The following is a 21,459-nucleotide window of genomic DNA, read 5'->3' as shown; positions in this document are numbered from 1 at the left end:
GACTATTGGTGGCATGTAAGGACTACTGGTGGCATGTAAGGACTACTGGCGGCATGTAAGGACACGGGACTAAACACTACTTTTGAAAGAATTACAAGCTTCATAAAGATATCAAATGGTAAATTGATAGAATGAGTTTTGTTTTTTAAGATATTGGATATTGAACTGGTGGATCAAATTCGGTATTTGTTGAAAATAAAATTAAACATTTTTTGTCAGTGATTTACATGCAAAGAATTGGTGGCAATCCAACTTGCAGTAAAGCAAATATATACCAATAAAAATGATGAGATAGAACAAGAATACACCTGGTTCCTTGGAAACTGAAACTTTGTCCAAGATCATTTCAACTTGATTCATAAAAAAAACCACATTGCTAAAAATGATATTCCTTTAAGAAAATGATGATGCCATTCTTCTTCATTTCATCTGTGAAACGAAATGTTGAGTTGCTGATATTTAAGATAAGTGCATCTAAGTGTCACCATTTAAATTTTATCACAGAGTAGAATGGGACATATTTGTATGAATATATATTTCATGAATGTAAATTGGACATATCTTGATAGAAGTGTGTAAATAAAAGTAACAGATCCCTTTCCATAACCATAAGAAATCTCTGATAAAGCAGAGTCCATTGTATGGTTCTGGCTGTATCATAAGTAAAGCATGGAAGCGATATTGAGAACCCCTGATTGCATCATGATCAACAATGTTTATATATATTATTGGGCAACTTTATGGTATTATAACTGTACTTTGTACTTTCTACAATTTCAGTATATTTGTACTACCTCTCTTAATATTGGTACTAGTCAAGATTTGCTAAGGACCATATGATAGACATCAATTGTCAAAGGTGTGGTCCATAACAAATGTTGAGAATATATATTTGTTATGGAATAGCTGAGAGGTACTATTCATCAGTACAACTGCAGATTGTTTGGGAGATGTTTTCAACCCATATTAGATGATAATTTAATAGCATGCAATATATTTTTGACTCTGTGTTTTAGTAAACTCTGCAGAAAAATGTATGCAAAAGTAGTAAAATCGTAAATATCTGACAAAGTGTTGCCGACATCCATACAAAATTAATTGGTCCTTGGATTGGGATTGATTTGTGTGGAAACAATTAGGTACTGCAGAAATTTGGTGAAAAGATGGAAAAAAATATATAAGAAGATCGCAAAAACAACCACGCGAGAATCTGGTGATAAAACACACCAACGTGCATGCACGTGCAACATCATATGTTGGGCTACAAAACTGTTGGGTTTTCATTTGTATGTCATCACAATCTTACAGCAAGTGAAACATGCCGACTGACGGAAGTCCAATGCAACTATGCCATCGGCTGACTGCACACAGGAGAATCATCTTCAGCAGAAGCCAGATTTTTCCACATAGCACCAAGCACCATCAGACACACAGGACAACATGGGACCTTCCCAGATCCAGTCGACCACATATCACTTCTAAAGCACAGAACAGAATCATACGGCTACATCACTTATGAGAAAGAACCACCACCTCTACAACTATGGTGATACATGTACTAGGATTGCATAGGATATCAGCCTAGACAGTGAAGGTATTTGTGCCAGACAACCAGTTCAAGGTGTCATTTTGACGAACTTGCATTGTCGGCTGCAACGTCAATGGTGTCAAGGTCACAGTAGGGCCACAAGTTTGGTTCAGTGACTAGTCATGTTTTTATGCTTCGCCGTGCGGCTGGTAGACGTCGTGTTTACAGGTGTGGGGGGGGGGGGGAACGTTGTGCACAAAACTGCATACAGGAACTGGACACATTTGGTTGTGGTAGTGTGATGATGTGGGCAGCCATCTCCTACACTACAAGAATAGACTTGGTGCAAGTTCTGGGAAATTTAACGGCACAACATTACACGGATGAGATTCTTCGGTCAAAAGTCCTTCCCATTATGCAACAAGCGAACATCATTTCAACAAGACAATGCCCGACCTCACACAGCAAGACTGAAACCAACTTTTTTTCTGGAATCACAACATCTAGGTCCTGCCATTGCCCTCCAGGTCTCCAGTTTAAACCCAATCAAGCATTTATGGGATGCATTGGATCAAAGACTGTGAGCATGTCAGCAACAACAACAGAATTTCCGTCAGTTGGCACATGCACTTCAGGCAGTGTGGGGCAACATTCCCCAGGCCACAATTCGGGATCTGTTTGCTTCCATGGGACAATGATGCCAGTCAGTTTTGGACTCTAATGGTGGCCATACAAGATATTGACAACAGAAGACCTTCACCTTAAACATTAACTGTTCCATGTGTGCCATATGGAGCCTGGGTCAGTGACAATGATGTGTACCAATTTTGAACAATTGATTGCCATCTGTTGATTATTTATATGATATATAAAACATATATCTAAAATGACTTTTGCATTTGTTTCTTTTGCCGCCGATATATGTTTACTTATAAAAAAAATAATATTTTAATATAATTATCATTCACTATTATCATACAATGAACTTCAGTAATACATCCAAACTGTTTCTACATCAATGGTTTCATTAATGGACAATATAGAGTCAGTGAGTAAGTCAGTTTGGGGTTAATGCCACTTTGGGCCCCCTCAGAGATTGCCATGATTTGAAAATTATGTATCATAAGTATAACAAAATAGATAGAAATATATCATGATATATCCATTAATGATACCAAATCGCTGTTACCTTAAAGCACACACTAAATATGTTTATCATTGAGCTGTTGAAGATTTCAGTCATTGTATTGTGCAATGGCCATAAATTATTGTGATTTATTTAAAAGACATTAAAATGAAAAAAAGATTCTATCATTCACAAAAAAATTATAGCAACTGTCATTCCATCATAGAAATGAATAAAAAGTTTTGCCCATAGTTTAACAGAGGTGTTAAGGTTCTCCATGTGTATAATATTATAACGGTTACGGTGGGTTACGGTGACACCTCACGGTACTCCAAACCCTACAAGCAGCAGGTCTTGAGGTCAGATGAGGGCAGAGTGCAGCTGGGAGTTGTCTGCCCTTACATCATGTTACTCCAGCAGGAGATATCACAAGAGACGTACCCCATGTGGAGTATCTTACCAGACCAGATCAAGGTTTGGGTCGGTGTGCTGCTTGTTATGGCTGCAAGTCAGTCGGTTTACGAGCGGATCTGAAACATGGTGACCTTATGATGCCACCTGGATCTCTCGTTGAGATTTACAACATCCGGAAATTTATCAAATCAAAAGTGTTTATTGGAAGCGGAGATTCAGGATGTTGTTCCAGTAAGCTGGTACTAGCGTCAAACTTGGCTCATGTTGAAGGTTTTCTACACTGATGTACTGGGAGAATGCTTGTTACTTGTGTCAGCGGTGATGAGTCTGGGTTCCTGGCAAGTGCGCTTCAGCTCCCAGTGAGATGGAATCTGAGCTACTTTTATCTTATGTTGTAGATCTGAACATTTTTGAATATCATTTCAGTGGGACCTGCTAAAATACGGTGTTAGTTCCTAATCAAACATTTCACTGGTAGACTCAGACTACCACTGTAGAATGTTGACTGTAATTAGCAAGATGTTTGTAGATGATCAAGAAGAGGGCACCTTCAACCAGAATATGTTAAGACACCAAGACGTGATGGCTACTTATATTTTTTACATCTGTTTATAATCTATACAAATACAATATGACCTCCCAAAGATAACACCTTCCTCAGAAGTTTTCAAGCAACAGTTAGAAAACACATTACATCGATTTCAGAATAAGGGTTGGTGCCACTACTTGATTGGCATGTAAAAACAAATATTATGAGTCCTAAGAAAATTCAGAAAAAATTATCCTGTAGTTGTGATTCATGACTAGACTGTACAATATGACCTTGTTGCTTCAACCAAGGCTCATACACACTATAAATCTAAGATTCAAACCCATGATCAGTAGATCTGGAAGTCCTGACGCCTAAGTTGACATTGTCACCTGTGTGGCCTCCACTCCTATCCCCTACCCCAAGTCATAGAAGTCACCACTCATGTGTCTCTTACTAGAAGGCCCACAATATAATTTAAATAGAACAGAAACCATGCATGGACCTCACTATACATACGAAAAACCAAACTTTCATAAATTAGGAAAAGATAAACAGATGATTCATTTACTTGCTAGTATATCACAGCCTGTAATACAAAAACTAGCTAAATATATTGATTAAAGTTTTGATCTTAGATGATGTTCAAAAATGTTAAATTACATGTATCAATAATAACAGTAAACAGAAGCATGAGGCCAGAGGTATATATATATGTTCATCTTGGTATACACCCATTTAGCATTGTTGTCACTATGAACTAACAGTTACATTCATGTGAATAAGCATATTGTATAGATGATCTCAACTGCTGCTTATTTGCAATGGGGTATGGGTACGATTCGTTGACAGAAATCTTTACAAAAATAGCAGACCCTCATTAACCCAGACAGTCTAGTGACTGTCTAACCTGCAATGTAATGACTCCATACATACACACAGAGACACACACAAGGTTTGGTAGGGTTAATAATGGGTTTCATCTACATTTGTCCAAAATGAGATGTTACCAAGGTTACCAGGGTCTCTGACACTATTAAGCTTGACATGAAGGGTGCATGCAGACCACATTCAACAAAATATCTATCATCTAGCCAGCCTGTGTCGGCCTCATCGAGAGATGCTCCTGTAATCACATAACATCATTGATCTGAAAAACATGGGACACAACCATGCTGCATTGGGCTTTAAAGATTCTGATTCCAGTAATTCAATAATGTCACAAATGGTGCCCTAATTTGGTAACAAAACTGCCCATGTAAAAGCAAATACCATAAAGTTGATATCCATGATCATGAGCTCAAACGAAAAATGTACTCTCTCACTCTGTAGGACAGAGATCTTGTTTATTCAGCTCAATAAGTCTCAAACAAGAAAGATAGATCACTTATTTGAGGATAACACAAAGATGCTTAATTGTGTGTATTCATCACAATGCAAGAATTCTTTTGCGCCAAATATCCATCAAAGTAGACACAACAAATAAAAACTGTCAGTCCCATTCAGATTAAATAATCAATTGAAAATGACCACGTTTGATCTCTCCAACCTGGTCACGGAGTTCAGCAAAAACAATTTCTAAACTTCACCATAATTTCCCTATACAATGTGAGAGAAAGCATAAAATTATCCACGGGCAAAAGTCGTTGCTAGATCAATGATCCCAGCTCTTGTGGCATTAAAATCATGATTTGCAATGTGGTGATAACAGACCAAAGGGCTCTGACCGATTACCCACAAAATTAGACAGCAATTAAAAGTACAGTGATGCCTTCTATGGGGCCCATGTTGAACACAGCCATGTGAGATGTACACGAGAGGTGAATCGATTTCAACAATCGTATTTCCCACATGCGATCGTTATAAACTCTGTTTCAAGGATTGAACCAACATGCATATAATACACTATCAACTGTGCCAGTTTTACGCCACAATAGCGTCCTGCCAGGAATCAATAGTAAAACAATAGTACTCTGGCCTCGTCTTCCGCTCCCAAGTGGAGAACGCAATCACATATCCAACTATGGTATAAAGATTTCAAATGTACAAATAGAGACTTTTCGACATATAACAAACATGGCAGCCGAAGGGCACTTCACAACAATGGCTTGAATGAGACTTGGGAGAAATCCTCTTAAATCTGAACAGAAACCATTTCATTTTGTTTAGAAATGGCGACCACTAAGCGCGGAAACAGCAGGTCACTGAAGTACAGCTCTAATTGTTGTATGTTAGAACCTATCGACCAGTGCCAGTCAATGAAAAGCATCAACGAATTGATGTGGATTTTCAGAGAATAGAAATAAACACCAATATTCATTGAGTATTTTTTTTGCGGTGGAACCACTAAAACCTTAATCACGTCTGGCATTGTGTGGCATAAAAATCAAGCAATGTTATTCAAACAACAAATTTATTATCTCTCATCAACCAGAATAAAACCCAAATCTGTCAAAATAATCTGTAACTCTTTTTTTAGGTTGATGCTGTGTCTGTACACTGCCTCAGTGCTTATCAATCAAATGTCACTCACAGCTACACTCGCTTCACTAGCCATATAAAGATTATTTGCATTGTGATACAATATAGGTATCAAAACAAACTAAAACGGGAACTCTGATTTTAATTTAAACAAAGGCCTCAGGTCCCAGGTGTTATTTGGGAGGAAACAACAGAAAAAGCAATTAGTGACTTTGTTGCAGATTGCGAAAAGAACAAGAACGCATTTCGACATGATGACTACTTAACACGCCTTACGACTTGTGATGAAATGCTTTCTAACCACAAGGACCTATTGTGTGCCTTCATCTCAACTCCGCACAATCCATTTATGAACCTTATTGCTGGAAAAAAGGCCAAAGCTTTAAAAATTCAATATCTTTCTTTGTAAAGTCCCTTGCAGCATTTGGCTAGACACACACATCAAACTGGCCTGTCACATGTGATTTTCACTACTGAGACGTTACATAAGCTGACTTTAATAGACACAATGCTTGTGGTCAACAATTTGCTCTTTATCTACTGAGATAAATCACTTTTACAATGGAAATTGATCAATATCAACCACATTGTTTTACATTCTTTTTTGTTGAATGAGACTGATTTCTGTTTGATGTGGAAATAAACAACTTAGGAAGCATTTCTACTGATGTGCAGAAACGTTGTTAGTGAAAATATATGGACGTAGAGAAAGGCTTAATTAAATATATCACTCCAATAACAAGAACATAAAAGTTTAAACTGCATCAAAAACAGTTCCTGCAATTTTCTTGTTAAATAATGAGAAGAGGTTTAACATATAACCAATATCATCATAATAGATTAGCTTTAAAGTCGGAAAACTTTCTCTTCCAAACGACAATATTGTTCAGCAGAATGCCTATTTCTTCTCATTACAGATTTCAATCATCAAATTATTTTTCAATTGTTAAGTCAAAATGGTGTATAAGACAGCCAGGCAGAACACACAGTGATCAAACTGTTTGGGGGCATTTTGTCAAATTTTCTTAATGCAGTGAATCAGGTACGAGAAATACTTAATTCAATGATCACAATAACAACAAAATTGAGAGCAAAATATTTTCCATTGTTGCACATAAAGGATCTTTACAAAAAATAATTTTCATAAGATCTCTGACATCAAAAAATCTATACTGGCTAAAGTTCCACTTCTGCTTAACAAAAAGAATAATCATTTAACCAGGCTTATTTCATCCTGTATTAACTCACAGCTGTCTAATATGTAACATCTCCAACATTTGGTTGGTTGACTCACAGCTGTCTAATATGTAACATCTCCAACATTTGGTTGGTTGACTCATAGCTGTCTAGTATGTAACATCTCCAACATTTGGTTGGTTGACTCACAGCTGTCTAATATGTAACATCTCCGACATTTGGTTGGTTGACTCACAGCTGTCTAATATGTAACATCTCCAACGTTTGGTTGGTTGACTCACAGCTGTCTAGTGACTCACAGCTGTCTATTACGTAACATCTCCAACATTTGGTTGGTTGACTCATAGCTGTCTAATATGTAACATCTCCGACATTTGGTTGGTTGACTCACAGCTGTCTGATATGTAACATCTCCAACATTTGGTTGGTTGAGTCACAGCTGTCTAATTGTAACATCTCCAACATTTGGTTAATTCACAGCTGTCTAATATGTAAGATCTCCAACATTTGGTTGTTGTCAATTTGACATAAGCTCCTCTGATAGATTTTTCTAAGCATTTTTCTGTATGATCCACTGACATTTCAAAAAGTATTTAATCTTTACTTTACTTATTCATAAGCATTAAGCACATAATTAGGGACATATTCTTTAGTACACACAATTGGCAGGAGGAAAGATCCCAGAAAATGAACAACTGATTAGAGATGATTATGGAATGATATCATGACTTGTACGTTCCCTAAGCAAGGTTAGAGCTGCAGGGAGGGAGACAGTTTGAGACAACTGCCACAGGCTATCGCAGGGTGTGGAACCATTGATCAGAAGGTTGTGAAGAAATGCACTGATTTGTAGAGTAAGGGAGACAACTCCATTTAACCAGCGGTGTTCTAAATGCTACCATCGCCGTGATGTTTAATTGAGAATGAGGGGATAATTCACTATAAAAGTCATTGATAATTCAATTTCATACACAGTTCTTTTGAAACTGGTTTTATAAATCTGCAAATTTCAAATATTTGTTTTCTGTGAATATTAACATGATAAATTTTCAAACTTCCAACACCAATAAAATCCTTGTTCTGTCTTGATTCTAAAATTATTTACAAAATTGAAATATTCATTTTCATACATATAGAAAAATTGTGAAGGAAAGACATTATAAAACAAAGGGTTCATGATTACATAAGCGCAATTTGTTTAAAAAAATATATTTTGCTCTATTCTGATGAAATTTACATTTTAATGTAAATAGATACTGTACAAGTTGTACGTTCATCATTTTGCCAATCATGCTTCACATTGTCTGAACAATCCTGAAAGGAATATGACACAAAACTCAACAAACCTGTTATGGCAAGATTATGATTGGCACCGGATGCTATGTACGTGACAGTTTTGTCAATGTCGACATCGCGAGGAACTACCGCATCTTCTCGGCTGCCGATTCCAATCTGACCGTGTGCGTTACTCCTGTCAAAGAAGAACAGTAGGATAAAGCACATTGTTATCAGCTCATGACTTATGTGTAATGACAGTTTCTTGACCAATTTGATCAGATTCATGTCTTGGACACATAAGATCAGTAAGAAACAATTTTCCACTTGAGTAATCATCAGTTGAATTCCCTAATAGAATTTACTCAAGTCAAAATATTAAACTGAAAAAAGAATGTACAATTCAAAAACAGAATAAAAGAAACATTTTCAACATTATTTAATGATCCCAAATCAAATCCATGTACGATTTCAAATTTTTGTATGTTTTGGGTTATATGGAAATGAACATGTATCAAGTAATTTAGACACAGAAAACTACAGTATTCTTAAAATAAGCCAATAATTATTATGAAAACCACAATCTATCGTCCATTTTCTGGCATGATCTATAATTTAAACCCTGGGGATTAATACTGAAGAAACTAATCTTGGAAAAATCGTGGCTAAATAAAGGTTCCCCCCTTTGACTATGACTGAGGGAGTACCATTGCAGATATAGAGATTCATCATTGTGTTTCCCCATCATAGCGGTCGGGGCATCAGACCTTATTAATTCAATCATTTTCATACAGACACCATCTGCGAGTCTGGGAAAAGCGTTTGCATGACAACTGCTTTCAGATATTGAACATTCAAGCAACAATAAATGAATGAACTCTTCTTTGGTCAAAATTACATTAAAAGACAATTTGCTGTCGATATTTTGAGAGATTGTGAAGGAAAGAAATTATAGAGCTGCATAGGAATGACACATTTCTCAAAACAAAGGGTTCAAGATTACAAAAGTGCTATTACAATTTGTTTTAAAAAATATTTTTTGCTCTAGTCTGTTGAAATTTACAAAATTTCCTCCCTTGAAGCTGTAATCCATTTACTGATAAAAGAAGATTTCTTGGATTTTGTTTTATTTTCATTACAATAAGAACACATCAGTCTTATCTGAGTCAATATCAAGTTTGAAGGAGTATAATCCTTAACATCACATGGTGTGTCATAAACAGAAATTGTTGTCTGAATGCAAACTGGGCTGGGATTTCTACATGTAAAACCATAAGAGGCGACTAACGGGAATGGGGTGGTTAGGCTCGCCGACTTGGTTGTTTTATGTCATCGTATCCTAATTGCATGGGTCGATAGTAATGATGCCAATCACTGGATTGTCTGGTCCAGACTCGATTAATTACAGGCCACCTTCCTATAGCTAAAATAGTTCTGAGTGCGCCATTAAAAAACAAACAAACAAACATATAAAAGCAAAATGTTTAACACTGACAAACAACAGTGTGTAATGTTTAAATATTAATATACATCATTAAGTCAGTGATGTATGTATTTCTCAGATCACAGTTGCCAACAGATGCACCCCTGGTACCAGAAAACTAAGTTACCGGTACAGAAGTCTTAACAGGAGGAGGTTCATAAGTTTAATTGATACCTTCAGTGTTGTGGGTTGCCACTCTTTGAAATGTAATGTTCAGGGGGATCGATGTGCTCACATTTGTTAATTGACACCTTCACTGGGGTCCATGTTATTTATCATCCACTTGGGTGGATACAACCAACTTCTGAGATAATAAACACTGCAGGAACGCAGAAATCAACATTGTTTATCCAAGTGACAATGTTATATACTAATCAATCCATTAGCCCTGTTTCAAACTTCAAACTATGGATAGGACTGTTGATTGTCTATGTTAAGGTGTGATAGTAATGTCAGTCATTGCCCTAAGATGACTTTGTGCACTTGGTTCCTGGATGAATAGAACTAGTTCCATTACAGACGATTATTTATCCTATCCGAGTTAATATCGGTAGTTCATTGTATTTTCCTCCTGTAAGCATTCGTCCCTACCCCACAGCAGCCAGAGTTCCATCGCTGAAGAGAAAGAGGGTGTGTTTATCTCCGCTTGACACTTGTGACACGTGTCGATACATCAAGAACTTCATCAACTTCGGCTCAAGCTGCAATGACATCAAACAAAAACAGACGCCAGCATTATGGGTCTGCACTGCATCAAAATTGGGCAAGGAAATATCCAAACAACAAAAACCTTTCTCTGAATCATATTGGAAGACATTTTGTCAAAATGTTACAAAAAGTGTTGACATTTAATTTCTTTTGCATATTTTGCAAAAAATTGTGATTAGATGGCCTTCAAGCTTACTTTCAGAAAACTGAAGATTAGTGAACGTAATAATGCTCACTCAGGGCTTTGACATAAAGCTCTTTTGTTTAATTGTTGTTAGAAAGCGATGCTCTATGTTGCAGTCAATGAGAAAGTGAGTTAGGCTGAATGCCGCTTTGAACAGTGTTTCACTTATATTACAGCATGTCAGATTAATGTGGGAGGAAAGCCCGAAGAGATGCAGTTCTCAGACATTTACCTCTTTAGTTAAACCCAGGAGCAGTGACATGATGCTGAGCAGTCTACAAGGAGAAACCCTTGTGATAGCATGATAGCATATGGAGGTGATCCAACTAGTGGTCAACAATGTGAGCAACAATCCATGTAGTCAAGATAAGATACTCCTGGTCAGCCAGGTGTGTGTATTCAAGACGAGACAACTAGGCACTATGTGAACTCTGGAACCACTGCAGGGCAATCCATCTAGACTAATGTCCCCTGATCCTATGACAACCACACTGAACTGAGGCCATCTTCTGCCCCAGAATTCCAGCAGGGCATCATTAATTACTCAAATGAATTTTAACATTCTGATATTGATAATCTTATTTCAGAAATTGTATGAAAGAATATGATGACATGTTTAAATGACATAGGTGTAACTTTGTAGAACACCATAGGATATCTTCTATATCAACTGACTGCTCATTTGGGGTAATTCACATTACATGTAATAATTGAAAGAGGATATTTCTCAAGGTTTTGTAAGTTTAACATGCCTCTCCTTGCTGCAATAAATACCCAGACTGTAGGATACTACTAAATGCACATTATCCCTAGCTGTAGACACGGAAACACTTTGTCAGTGGTGAGATTCACAATGTTGATGCAGCATGACGAAGCTCTATGCTTCTACACAACAAAGCTCTTGCTGTTCATCAATGTCAAGCCTGACACTGACAATGACATTGCAGCATACATTGAGCTGGGATGCATGCGAACATGGCAAAACACAGAAAACAGATGGATAAATCTACAAGCAGGTATGTGCAATACATTTCCCTGCAGCTATAACCAGAAAGATTACATCTACAGGTATGGTCAAAGGGAGATAAGTCTGTAAGGCACAGGTGTTGCAGTTGAGTTTGGGCAATGTTAGTGCATGTTAGAAACTTCAAGTACTCCACAAGATACACTTAAAGTTATCAAAATTTAGTGTCTATGTGTGAACAGATAAAAGATTACATCAGCCTGTGTAAGTACACACATGAACAATTACTTTTTCAACACCACAGATTCTTTGAACAGCCTCCTTGAAGCTGGAGTTGTAAGACAAAAAGCATATAAATGAACTTCAACGTTTGGGTTTCATTGATATTTAAGTCAAGATCTTGTCCATTTATCTGATCTTTATGACACTTAACTTGTTGTTTCTTAATTTGTAGCCTATCAGTGATGCTGTCACTTGATGAAACCTGGTTTTAAAACGATATGTTACAGAAAAGTATTTGATTACAGCAGGTGGGAACATAAGGGCACATACTCATCACCTATCAGCATGTGGGATCTGATTCATCTCAGAGGCTCCCTCTATAAAGGGCTGCCTATGTTAGCAGCAATCAAATACATTCAAGTAGCAGGGCTCACTTTCACTTCCCTGGTATAATAAAGAATATAAATGGACTCATGTGATTTTTTACTTGAGTAAAATACCATCCAAAACTATTACCTTGCATATGTCATTTGGGTAACAGCGATTAGGCCATAATGAATTAATTATTAGATTTTCAACCCAGCTGCCATTGCCTCCTTCCTTAACCTGATTAAATACATCACCAAATAGTCCTACAAAACATCCTTGCTTCATGTGAATCACATCTGTCCACAGTTAATGTACAAAGACCACGAAAAGAATTTTAGGAAAATAAAACATGAAACATAAATGCCTCCTGCCTCACATTTTATAATAATCTGGATGAAAATCTGATACTGAATTTACTGCGCCCTCTGAACTAGTGAGTCACTTTGTAGTGACCATATGGCCTCTACCATTGTCAATCTCAAAAGTAATTACAAATTTATACAAATCAATTAGTTAAAAAAAGGTGGCAGTGGCTTAATTTTGTTGATATACAAGTTCCAGGTAGTATAACAAATGTCTAGATAGTTACTGTTTTCTACTTTCTCATACACTACTTCTATGCCCTACATCCGGTTTACACTATAATAATATCAAGTAATATAACAATAACAATAATAACAATAATGAGTGGATTGGATTAATGCTGAGGCTGAGATTTGAGCCCACAATGGTGGGATCCTGGCATGCAAAAGGGATGCAACTCTGCACCAATGTTATAATAGTTGTTATAAATGGTTGCCAAATTGCTGGATTGTATATTGTTTTCGAATGATGAGTTTTGGATTAAAGACATTATGTAGTACAGATTTTAGCTGAAGATGTCTCAAATGTACAGTTCGTTTTGGTGGACATTATCCTGATAGATACAAACTTGTTTTAGGGGAGAATGTTGTACTTTTTCAAAATTACATATGTCTTTTTTATGCTGAGACATATACCATTATACCAATATATGTACCATTCCAAACTTTAAACTTTTGCAAAAGATATGAAGTCAAATTGTCGGTCCTATAATCATTTCAATAACATCCTCAGAATATGTTCAAACATTTGTACTGTTAGAATTATTGTCTGAAAACGGCTTGGGTTGTATGATGATCTGGGAAAAGTTATTTTACACCATAAACTCCTTAGATATTTCGTTTGTCTATATGCGAAGAGGGTATTTCCAATAATATGAGTATTAACTTTGTGTGCCATTGTTTTAGTTGCATAACTGTGTATATGCCCCCACCCATACGTATTTAGGGACCAACCATACAGTATTCTGGGGCTGGGAAAACCCGGGATTATGGGGGGGTCATGTCATTTTTTCAGTCAGCTCATAAAAACATATAATTTGTTCTGTGAAGGGGGGGAAAAGACCCCTTCTCTCCTCTGCAAGAAAAGCCAATGGCCAGCCACCTTATCTTATGCTCCAACTTTATTCTTGGACCTTTCCCCTTAAGTCAGGAAAGAGCTCAAGAAAAGGAATTTGACCTTTCTTTCAAATGGAAATGACAATATCTGGTGTTTTCATTGACTAACAGTTTTTATATTCTCTACGGGCAAATGTTTATAGCTCATAAACTGATTGAGTACCTATGAATAGATATTATTTACTTCGGATTTGAGGGACTTCCATCTGCTGGGTCTAAGCAAGAGCTTATGGCCATTCATTTATCTTTATGGTATTTTTTTGGCAAGAGAATGAAGGGGAGGTGTAAAAAATGTATTATTGCCTTTGTCCATTTCGACAACCAAATGTGATAGAAGCCAATAGAAATCAGTTTTTATCTATACAAGGTCAATAAATGCTAAAAACTACTGAATGTACCTGATTTTCTTTGTAGTTCGGCTCCTTAAAGTTGTATCCCAACTGAGCATAGAAGTTGTTTCCAAAGCTGTAGGCATGGCCGTTCTTCAACCAGATGATGGTGTGGCGCCCCCCACAGGCCACCCCAGCAATCTCAACCCGGTCTTCTATGGGCAGGTGGATGGGGGTGGGTTTCCACTTGGTGCCCAAATCCTTACACCCCAGCCTGGAAGGAGGAAGCAGTGACTTAGAGCAAGAAGAATGAGTTAGTGAAACACCCATACGAGTGGGTCACATACGCCCTTCAGAGTGAGTGAGTCACATACACCCATCTAAATAAGCAAGTCGTACACCCATCAGAGTTAGTCACATACACCCTTTAGAGTGAGAGTCACATACGCCCTTCAGAGATAGTGAATCATATACACCCATCAGATTAAGTTACAAACACACTTTAGAGTGAGAGTCACATACGCCCTTTAGAATGAGTGAGTCACATACACCCTTTAGAGTGAGTGAGTCACATACACCCTTTAGTGTGAGAGTCACATACACCCTTTAGTGTGAGTCACATACGCCCTTTAGAGTGAGAGTCACATACGCCCTTTAGAGTGAGAGAGTCACATACGCCCTTTAGAGTGAGAGTCACATACGCCCTTTAGAGTGAGAGAGTCACATACACCCTTTAGAGTGAGAGTCACATACGCCCTTTAGAGTGAGAGAGTCACATACGCCCTTTAGAGTGAGAGAGTCACATACGCCCTTTAGAGTGAGTTAGTCACATACGCCCTTTAGAGTGAGAGGTGGTGAGGTGAAATTGGGTTTAACGTCGCGTCCAAGATTATTGCACTTATATAGCGACGTTTAGAGTGAGAGAGTCACATACACCCTTTAGAGTGAGAGAGTCACATACACCCTTTAGAGTGAGAGAGTCACATACACCCTTTAGAGTGAGAGAGTCACATACGCCCTTTAGAGTGAGAGTCACATACACCCTTTAGAGTGAGAGAGTCACATACACCCTTTAGAGTGAGAGTCACATACGCCCTTTAGAGTGAGAGAGTCACATACACCCTTTAGAGTGAGAGTCACATACACCCTTTAGAGTGAGAGTCACATACGCCCTTTAGAGTGAGAGAGTCACATACGCCCTTAAGAGTGAGAGAGTCACATACACCCTTTAGAGTGAGAGTCACATACGCCCTTTAGAGTGAGAGTCACATACGCCCTTTAGAGTGAGAGAGTCACATACACCCTTTAGAGTGAGAGTCACATACGCCCTTTAGAGTGAGAGAGTCACATACGCCCTTTAGAGTGAGAGAGTCACATACGCCCTTTAGAGTGAGTTAGTCCCATACGCCCTTTAGAGTGAGTGGTGGTGAGGTGAAATTGGGTTTAACGTCGCGTCCAAGATTATTGCACTTATATAGCGACGTTTAGAGTGAGAGAGTCACATACACCCTTTAGAGTGAGAGAGTCACATACACCCTTTAGAGTGAGAGAGTCACATACACCCTTTAGAGTGAGAGAGTCACATACGCCCTTTAGAGTGAGAGAGTCACATACACCCTTTAGAGTGAGAGTCACATACGCCCTTTAGAGTGAGAGAGTCACATACACCCTTTAGAGTGAGAGTCACATACACCCTTTAGAGTGAGAGTCACATACGCCCTTTAGAGTGAGAGAGTCACATACGCCCTTAAGAGTGAGAGAGTCACATACACCCTTTAGAGTGAGAGTCACATACGCCCTTTAGAGTGAGAGAGTCACATACACCCTTTAGAGTGAGAGTCACATACGCCCTTTAGAGTGAGAGTCACATACGCCCTTAAGAGTGAGAGAGTCACATACACCCTTTAGAGTGAGAGTCACATACGCCCTTTAGACTGAGAGTCACATACGCCCTTCAGAGATAGTGAATAACATACACCCATCAGAGATAGTGAATCACATACACCAATCAGATTAAGTTACAAACACACTTTAGAGTGAGTGAGTGAATGAATGAGTCACATACACCCATCAGAGTGAGTGAGTCACATACACCAATCAGAGTGAGTGCATCAATGAGTGAGACATTCACATACACTCATCAGAGTGAGTGAGTCACACACACCCATCAGAGTGAGTGAGTCACATACACCCATCAAGGTAAGTGAGTCACATACACCCATCAGAGTGAGTGAGTCACATACACCCATCAAGGTAAGTGAGTCACATACACCCATCAGAGTGAGTGAGTCACATACACCCATCAGAGTGAGTGAGTCACATACACCCATTAGAGTGAGTCACATACATCCATCAGAGTCACATACACCCATCAGAGTGAGTCACATACACTCATCAGAGTGAGTCACATACACCCATCAGAGGGAGTCACTTACACCCATCAGAGTGAGTGAGTCACATACACCCATCAGAGTGAGTCACAGACACACATCAGAGTGAGTCACATACGCCCATCAGAGTGAGTGAGTCACATCACCCATCAGAGTGAGTCACATACACCCATCAGAGTGAGTCACAGACACACATCAGAGTGAGTCACATACGCCCATCAGAGTGAGTGAGTCACATCACCCATCAGAGTGAGTCACATACACCCATCAGACTGAGTCACAGACACACATCAGAGTGAGTCACATACGCCCATCAGAGTGAGTCACATACACCCATCAGAGTGAGTCACAGACACACATCAGAGTGAGTCACATACGCCCATCAGAGTGAGTGAGTCACATCACCCATCAGAGTGAGTCACATACACCCATCAGAGTGAGTCACAGACACACATCAGAGTGAGTCACATACACCTATCAGAGCGAGTGAGTGAAGGAGTCACATATACACACCAGTGTGCATCTGAGTGAGTCACATATACCCATCAGAGTGAGTGAGTCACAAACACCCATCAGAGAGTGAGTGAGTGAGTATGGTTTTACGTCGCTTTTAGCAATATTCCAGCAATATCACACCAGAAATGGGCTTCACACATTGTACCCATGTCGAACCTGGGTATTCTGCGTGACAAGCGAACGCTTTAACCGCTAGGCTACCCGACTGCCCCACCGATCAGAGAGAGTGAGTAAGTGACATACACCCATCAGAGTGAGCATCTACATTTGTTCAGGGCTTTGTAAAGCTCTTCAACATAGGTCTGGGTGTTACCTTCTGTTGAGAGATACTGAAACATAATAGTCTCGCTTTTACATATTATTGGGTGAGCTTGATAGATAGGGTCAACAGTCTTGACCACATACTGTTGTTTCAAGATAAATATGGTGTTCTGAGGGCCTATTTTACTCTCATTCCACATACATTTAAAAACAACTGAAGGATACAAGTATGTAGCACCCAGTAACTCCAAGACAAACTGTGCCATGTCGTACAAGAATTATTATATCCTTATATACTGAAATATATTCTACAGAGAGGTGTGCTGAAGAATTCTTCTGATGTTGTACATGTAGCAGGTGAACACACAGGAATATGCCATTTTATTGACAACAGAAACTGAGAATGGTCAGCTCAAATATATTTTATTTAATACAGATATAGGATTTTAGATGATCACATTTGTGTTGCTTTAAATTCACATTTTTGCAACATACTCTGACAATAAAGCAACCTGGTAATCTTTGGTATGTAAAGTAACACACATTGCTGCTCGTCTCACCATTGATGAGAACTCAATATGTGACATGTCCACCATTTGGGGGCAAGTACTGCCTTGTATGCCCTACCCATGGATTGTATGGAATAATAGTCCCCTTGAACTGTAGTACATGTGTAAACAGTGTTTCTAACTGTCCCCAAGGTGTTCTATCAGGTTCCAATCTCGTGATAGAGAGCACCAGAGAGGACCTGTACATTGTGGATCTGTAGGAATGTTGCTGTTCCACATGCTGTATGTACCGGTCATCTAGTATTGTAAAACATGCAGCAGTAGATTAGTCACAACAGGGTTGGTCCAGCTACCAGTTACCTTACATTTGCACCATTATTGTTCTGCCAGTGTGGGAGATTTCCAACCACATCATTATGCTGTCACTGCCACATCTGTTGAACTCACATATACAGTTGGCATCACCATTGCATTATAAATCCTGACTCCCAACTGAACCAAACAGTTCTCCATCACTAGTTATGGCTTGACACCACTGATGGTGCAGTTAATGTTGTTGCATCAAAACAACACTGGTTCACGAATGGTGGTTCCGCACTGTCGGGTCATATATCCTTCACAATCATGTACTGCATTGTATGCGTTCGCTCAAATGATGATGGTCAGTATCAAGCAGTCCTGACACAGTCAAATACATGCTATCAGAACTGATACCAATGTCTGGAGATGGTACATTGGATGACAGTGATTCTCTTCCTTCCCATCATTTGAGTGAGTGAGCATGGTTTTACGCTGCTTTTGGCAATATTCCAGGAATATCACGGTGGGGGGACACCAGAAATGGCCTTCACACATTGTACCCATGTCGGGAATCAAACCCGGGTGTTCTGCATGATGAGCCAAGCTTTAACCACTGGGCTACGTGACCGCCCCTCAGACAACATTTCGGCACCTGAGAACCACCCTAACACACTTCTATTGGCCAATTCCTGGCATCTATGTGCAGACGTGCACATGCATTGATCCAGTAGTTCTCATGTGGTCTTCTGTATTGTCACGTTATGTGTTTGGTCATTGCGGCATTTTGAGGATTTAAAAAAATGACATTATTAAAGGCATCATGTTCATGTGTACCATTATTCTTCCATACTGATTAAATTAATGACATTAATGTCAGATTCAGTTCAGTTTTGACTACTTAACCTATAACTACCACTTTAAATGGTTTTTAAGAGTGTGATGTGATCATTGGTAGATTCTGGCCCAAGTCCTCTATGCCTTGACAACATATTCAATATTTTAGCATCTCAAACCAGTATCACTTGGGTAATAGCGGAGCCAGTGACCTTTGATGCATCTATTCACGACCAGTATGAATGTCTGTCAAAGTTGACTTCTGTTTTGATAACGAAGAGTCTATAATCAGGATTTCTCCTGAATCCATCAACATGAGTTGGAGTTATCATCTGGAAAGTTAATGCTGAAAGGAAGGACCGCCAGACGAAAGAATGGCCAGAGTGGTGATGGATCGTCTGCCAGACAATAGGGCAACTGATTCAAGGTCAGGGGATGTAAAAGGGAAATAACTGCTGTCCCAATCTAACAAGATCATATGGCACCCTGACCCATTGGAAACCTGATAGACATGTTTCGATCTCAATCATTGTTTGAGAAAACTAGGAGAATTTTTGGGGATATAATTGCATCCAAGACAAGATCAAAGACCATAATAGCTGTGTATAACACCATTGTAAAGAAGGGCATTGGATTATATCTTGTGGGTTGTGTATGCCGGTATGGACATGCCGACCTGTCTGACACGAACCATGAAGCACATAACTGTAACACTTAATTCCTATTGTCGGCCATCCAACCGCTGACCTTACATATCTGGTTGGGAGGTATAGCAGTGAGATCATTCTTCAGTCACATTAATCAATCATCAGCTGAATGCTGCATGTCTGGATTGAGTGGGGATAAACGGCTCGTGTAAGCACTGAGGCTTTAACACAGCAAGGTTAAAAAGGAGTGAGTGAGAGAGTGGGTTGGATCTAAGGTCAGCTTGACATCTCAGGAAAGCCGGAAGTGATGCAGGTTTGAGACATTGCCTATTTGTTGAACCCACAAGCACAGGTATGCCCAACCTGTGGCACCATGCTGACACCATGTTCTAGAAACATAATCAGGGGGAACCTGGATTCGAACCCATGATCATAGGTCTCTGTCGTGCCCAAGGGACATAATTCTGCACAGTGAAAGGTTTAAAAGAAGCAATGCAGAAGCAATGTTCCTGGAAAAGGGATATTTGTACATATTGTCAAATTGACATTAAAGATGACTAAGAAAATGTGTTTCTGCACCGTATCCGATTTCCAGAAGTATATGATAAGCTGCAGTATCAGATCAGCTGTGGTAACATATCTGTAGTATCTGATCAAATTAGTAATATCAGATCAGTACCAGAATAAGATCAGCAGTGTTTCTTTTAAGCCTCCAAAGTGTATGTAACCTTCCATGCAGCAGTCAACCAGTGGCTGACAGAGTAAGCATCTATCAGAATAAGACAACATTCTGAATCAGCCAGGTTAACACTATTATCCATAAATCGACATCCATCATCACCACTCAATCCCCATTAAAATCCTCCCAACAAGAAGTACAAGGTCGAAGGAACTTGGTGTCAGGGATATTGGGAACAACAATAACGCCACGCTGTTCAATGACATATAATCAACGAAGTCAATGAGCCTGACCACCTGATCCATTTGGTCACCTCTTACAACCAGCTCAGGTTATTTGGGACCTATTCTAACCCAGAATCAACACAGGGGTCATGACATGTGAATGTGTCAACTCTCACTTAGCTGTCTCTAAAATTATTGTCAAGACTGCCACGCAGAGTTTCCATTTGAAACTGTTAATATTGAGTTAAAGTTTGGAAGGGTTATATAAACATACAGGGCACTCTATCATCTTTGGATCTAAGTCTTGAATACAAACTAGAAGCTGTGATGCTCTCCTACTTGCACCCATCGATGGGAAACTAACCTGTCCAATGATAAAAACTATATGTCTTAATACAACAAGTCTAGCTTCCGAACAAATTGAATGACTTGGTTAGGATAAGAGCGGGCATTTATGATTAATAAGGACTGGAACCTCCATGTCGTCAACAGCAACCTTTTTTACAAAGATTTCAAGTTGGTGTTACTTTCTACAAGGACATTTAGACAACGTTCCCTGGCAATGTGTCACCCTCTTTCTTTCTCCTGGAATGAAAGAAGAAAAAAGTGTGATCGTAATTTCACCGATCGCTGGCTTCTGCCACTTAAGTCAATTTGGCTAGTTTGGAAACAGGACTGTTTTTCAGATGTCTCCATTTCCCTATCAAATTCACCACGTCACACATTTCCTTTCCAAATCATTACACCCACTTAAACCTAATCTTATGACTCTCTTTTGCCACTTGCTCATCTACAAACGCAGAAATAAATTT

The 21,459-nt window shown here is 38.9% G+C and overlaps 1 protein-coding gene across 3 annotated transcripts in view; it reads right to left on the bottom strand.

Annotated features, from left to right (window-relative positions):
- The window catches only part of LOC124131328, a 202,836-nt gene that overhangs the window by 117,550 nt on the left and 63,827 nt on the right, over positions 1-21,459 (bottom strand). For all 3 annotated transcript variants that reach the window (XM_046494537.2, XM_046494535.2, XM_046494538.2), the window contains 3 exons: positions 14,357-14,561; positions 10,625-10,734; positions 8,622-8,746 (listed from right to left, as the gene is read on the bottom strand). In XM_046494537.2, the coding sequence (XP_046350493.2) occupies positions 8,622-8,746; positions 10,625-10,734; positions 14,357-14,561 (440 nt within the window). The remainder of the gene's footprint in view (positions 1-8,621; positions 8,747-10,624; positions 10,735-14,356; positions 14,562-21,459) is intronic.

Source organism: Haliotis rufescens, unplaced genomic scaffold (assembly GCF_023055435.1).
Source record: "Haliotis rufescens isolate VD_foot unplaced genomic scaffold, xgHalRufe1.0.p SCAF_1, whole genome shotgun sequence".
Lineage (NCBI taxonomy): Eukaryota > Metazoa > Mollusca > Gastropoda > Lepetellida > Haliotidae > Haliotis > Haliotis rufescens.
Note: the sequence above shows the minus strand (reverse complement) of the source record. Positions and strands in the feature narration are given on the sequence as shown.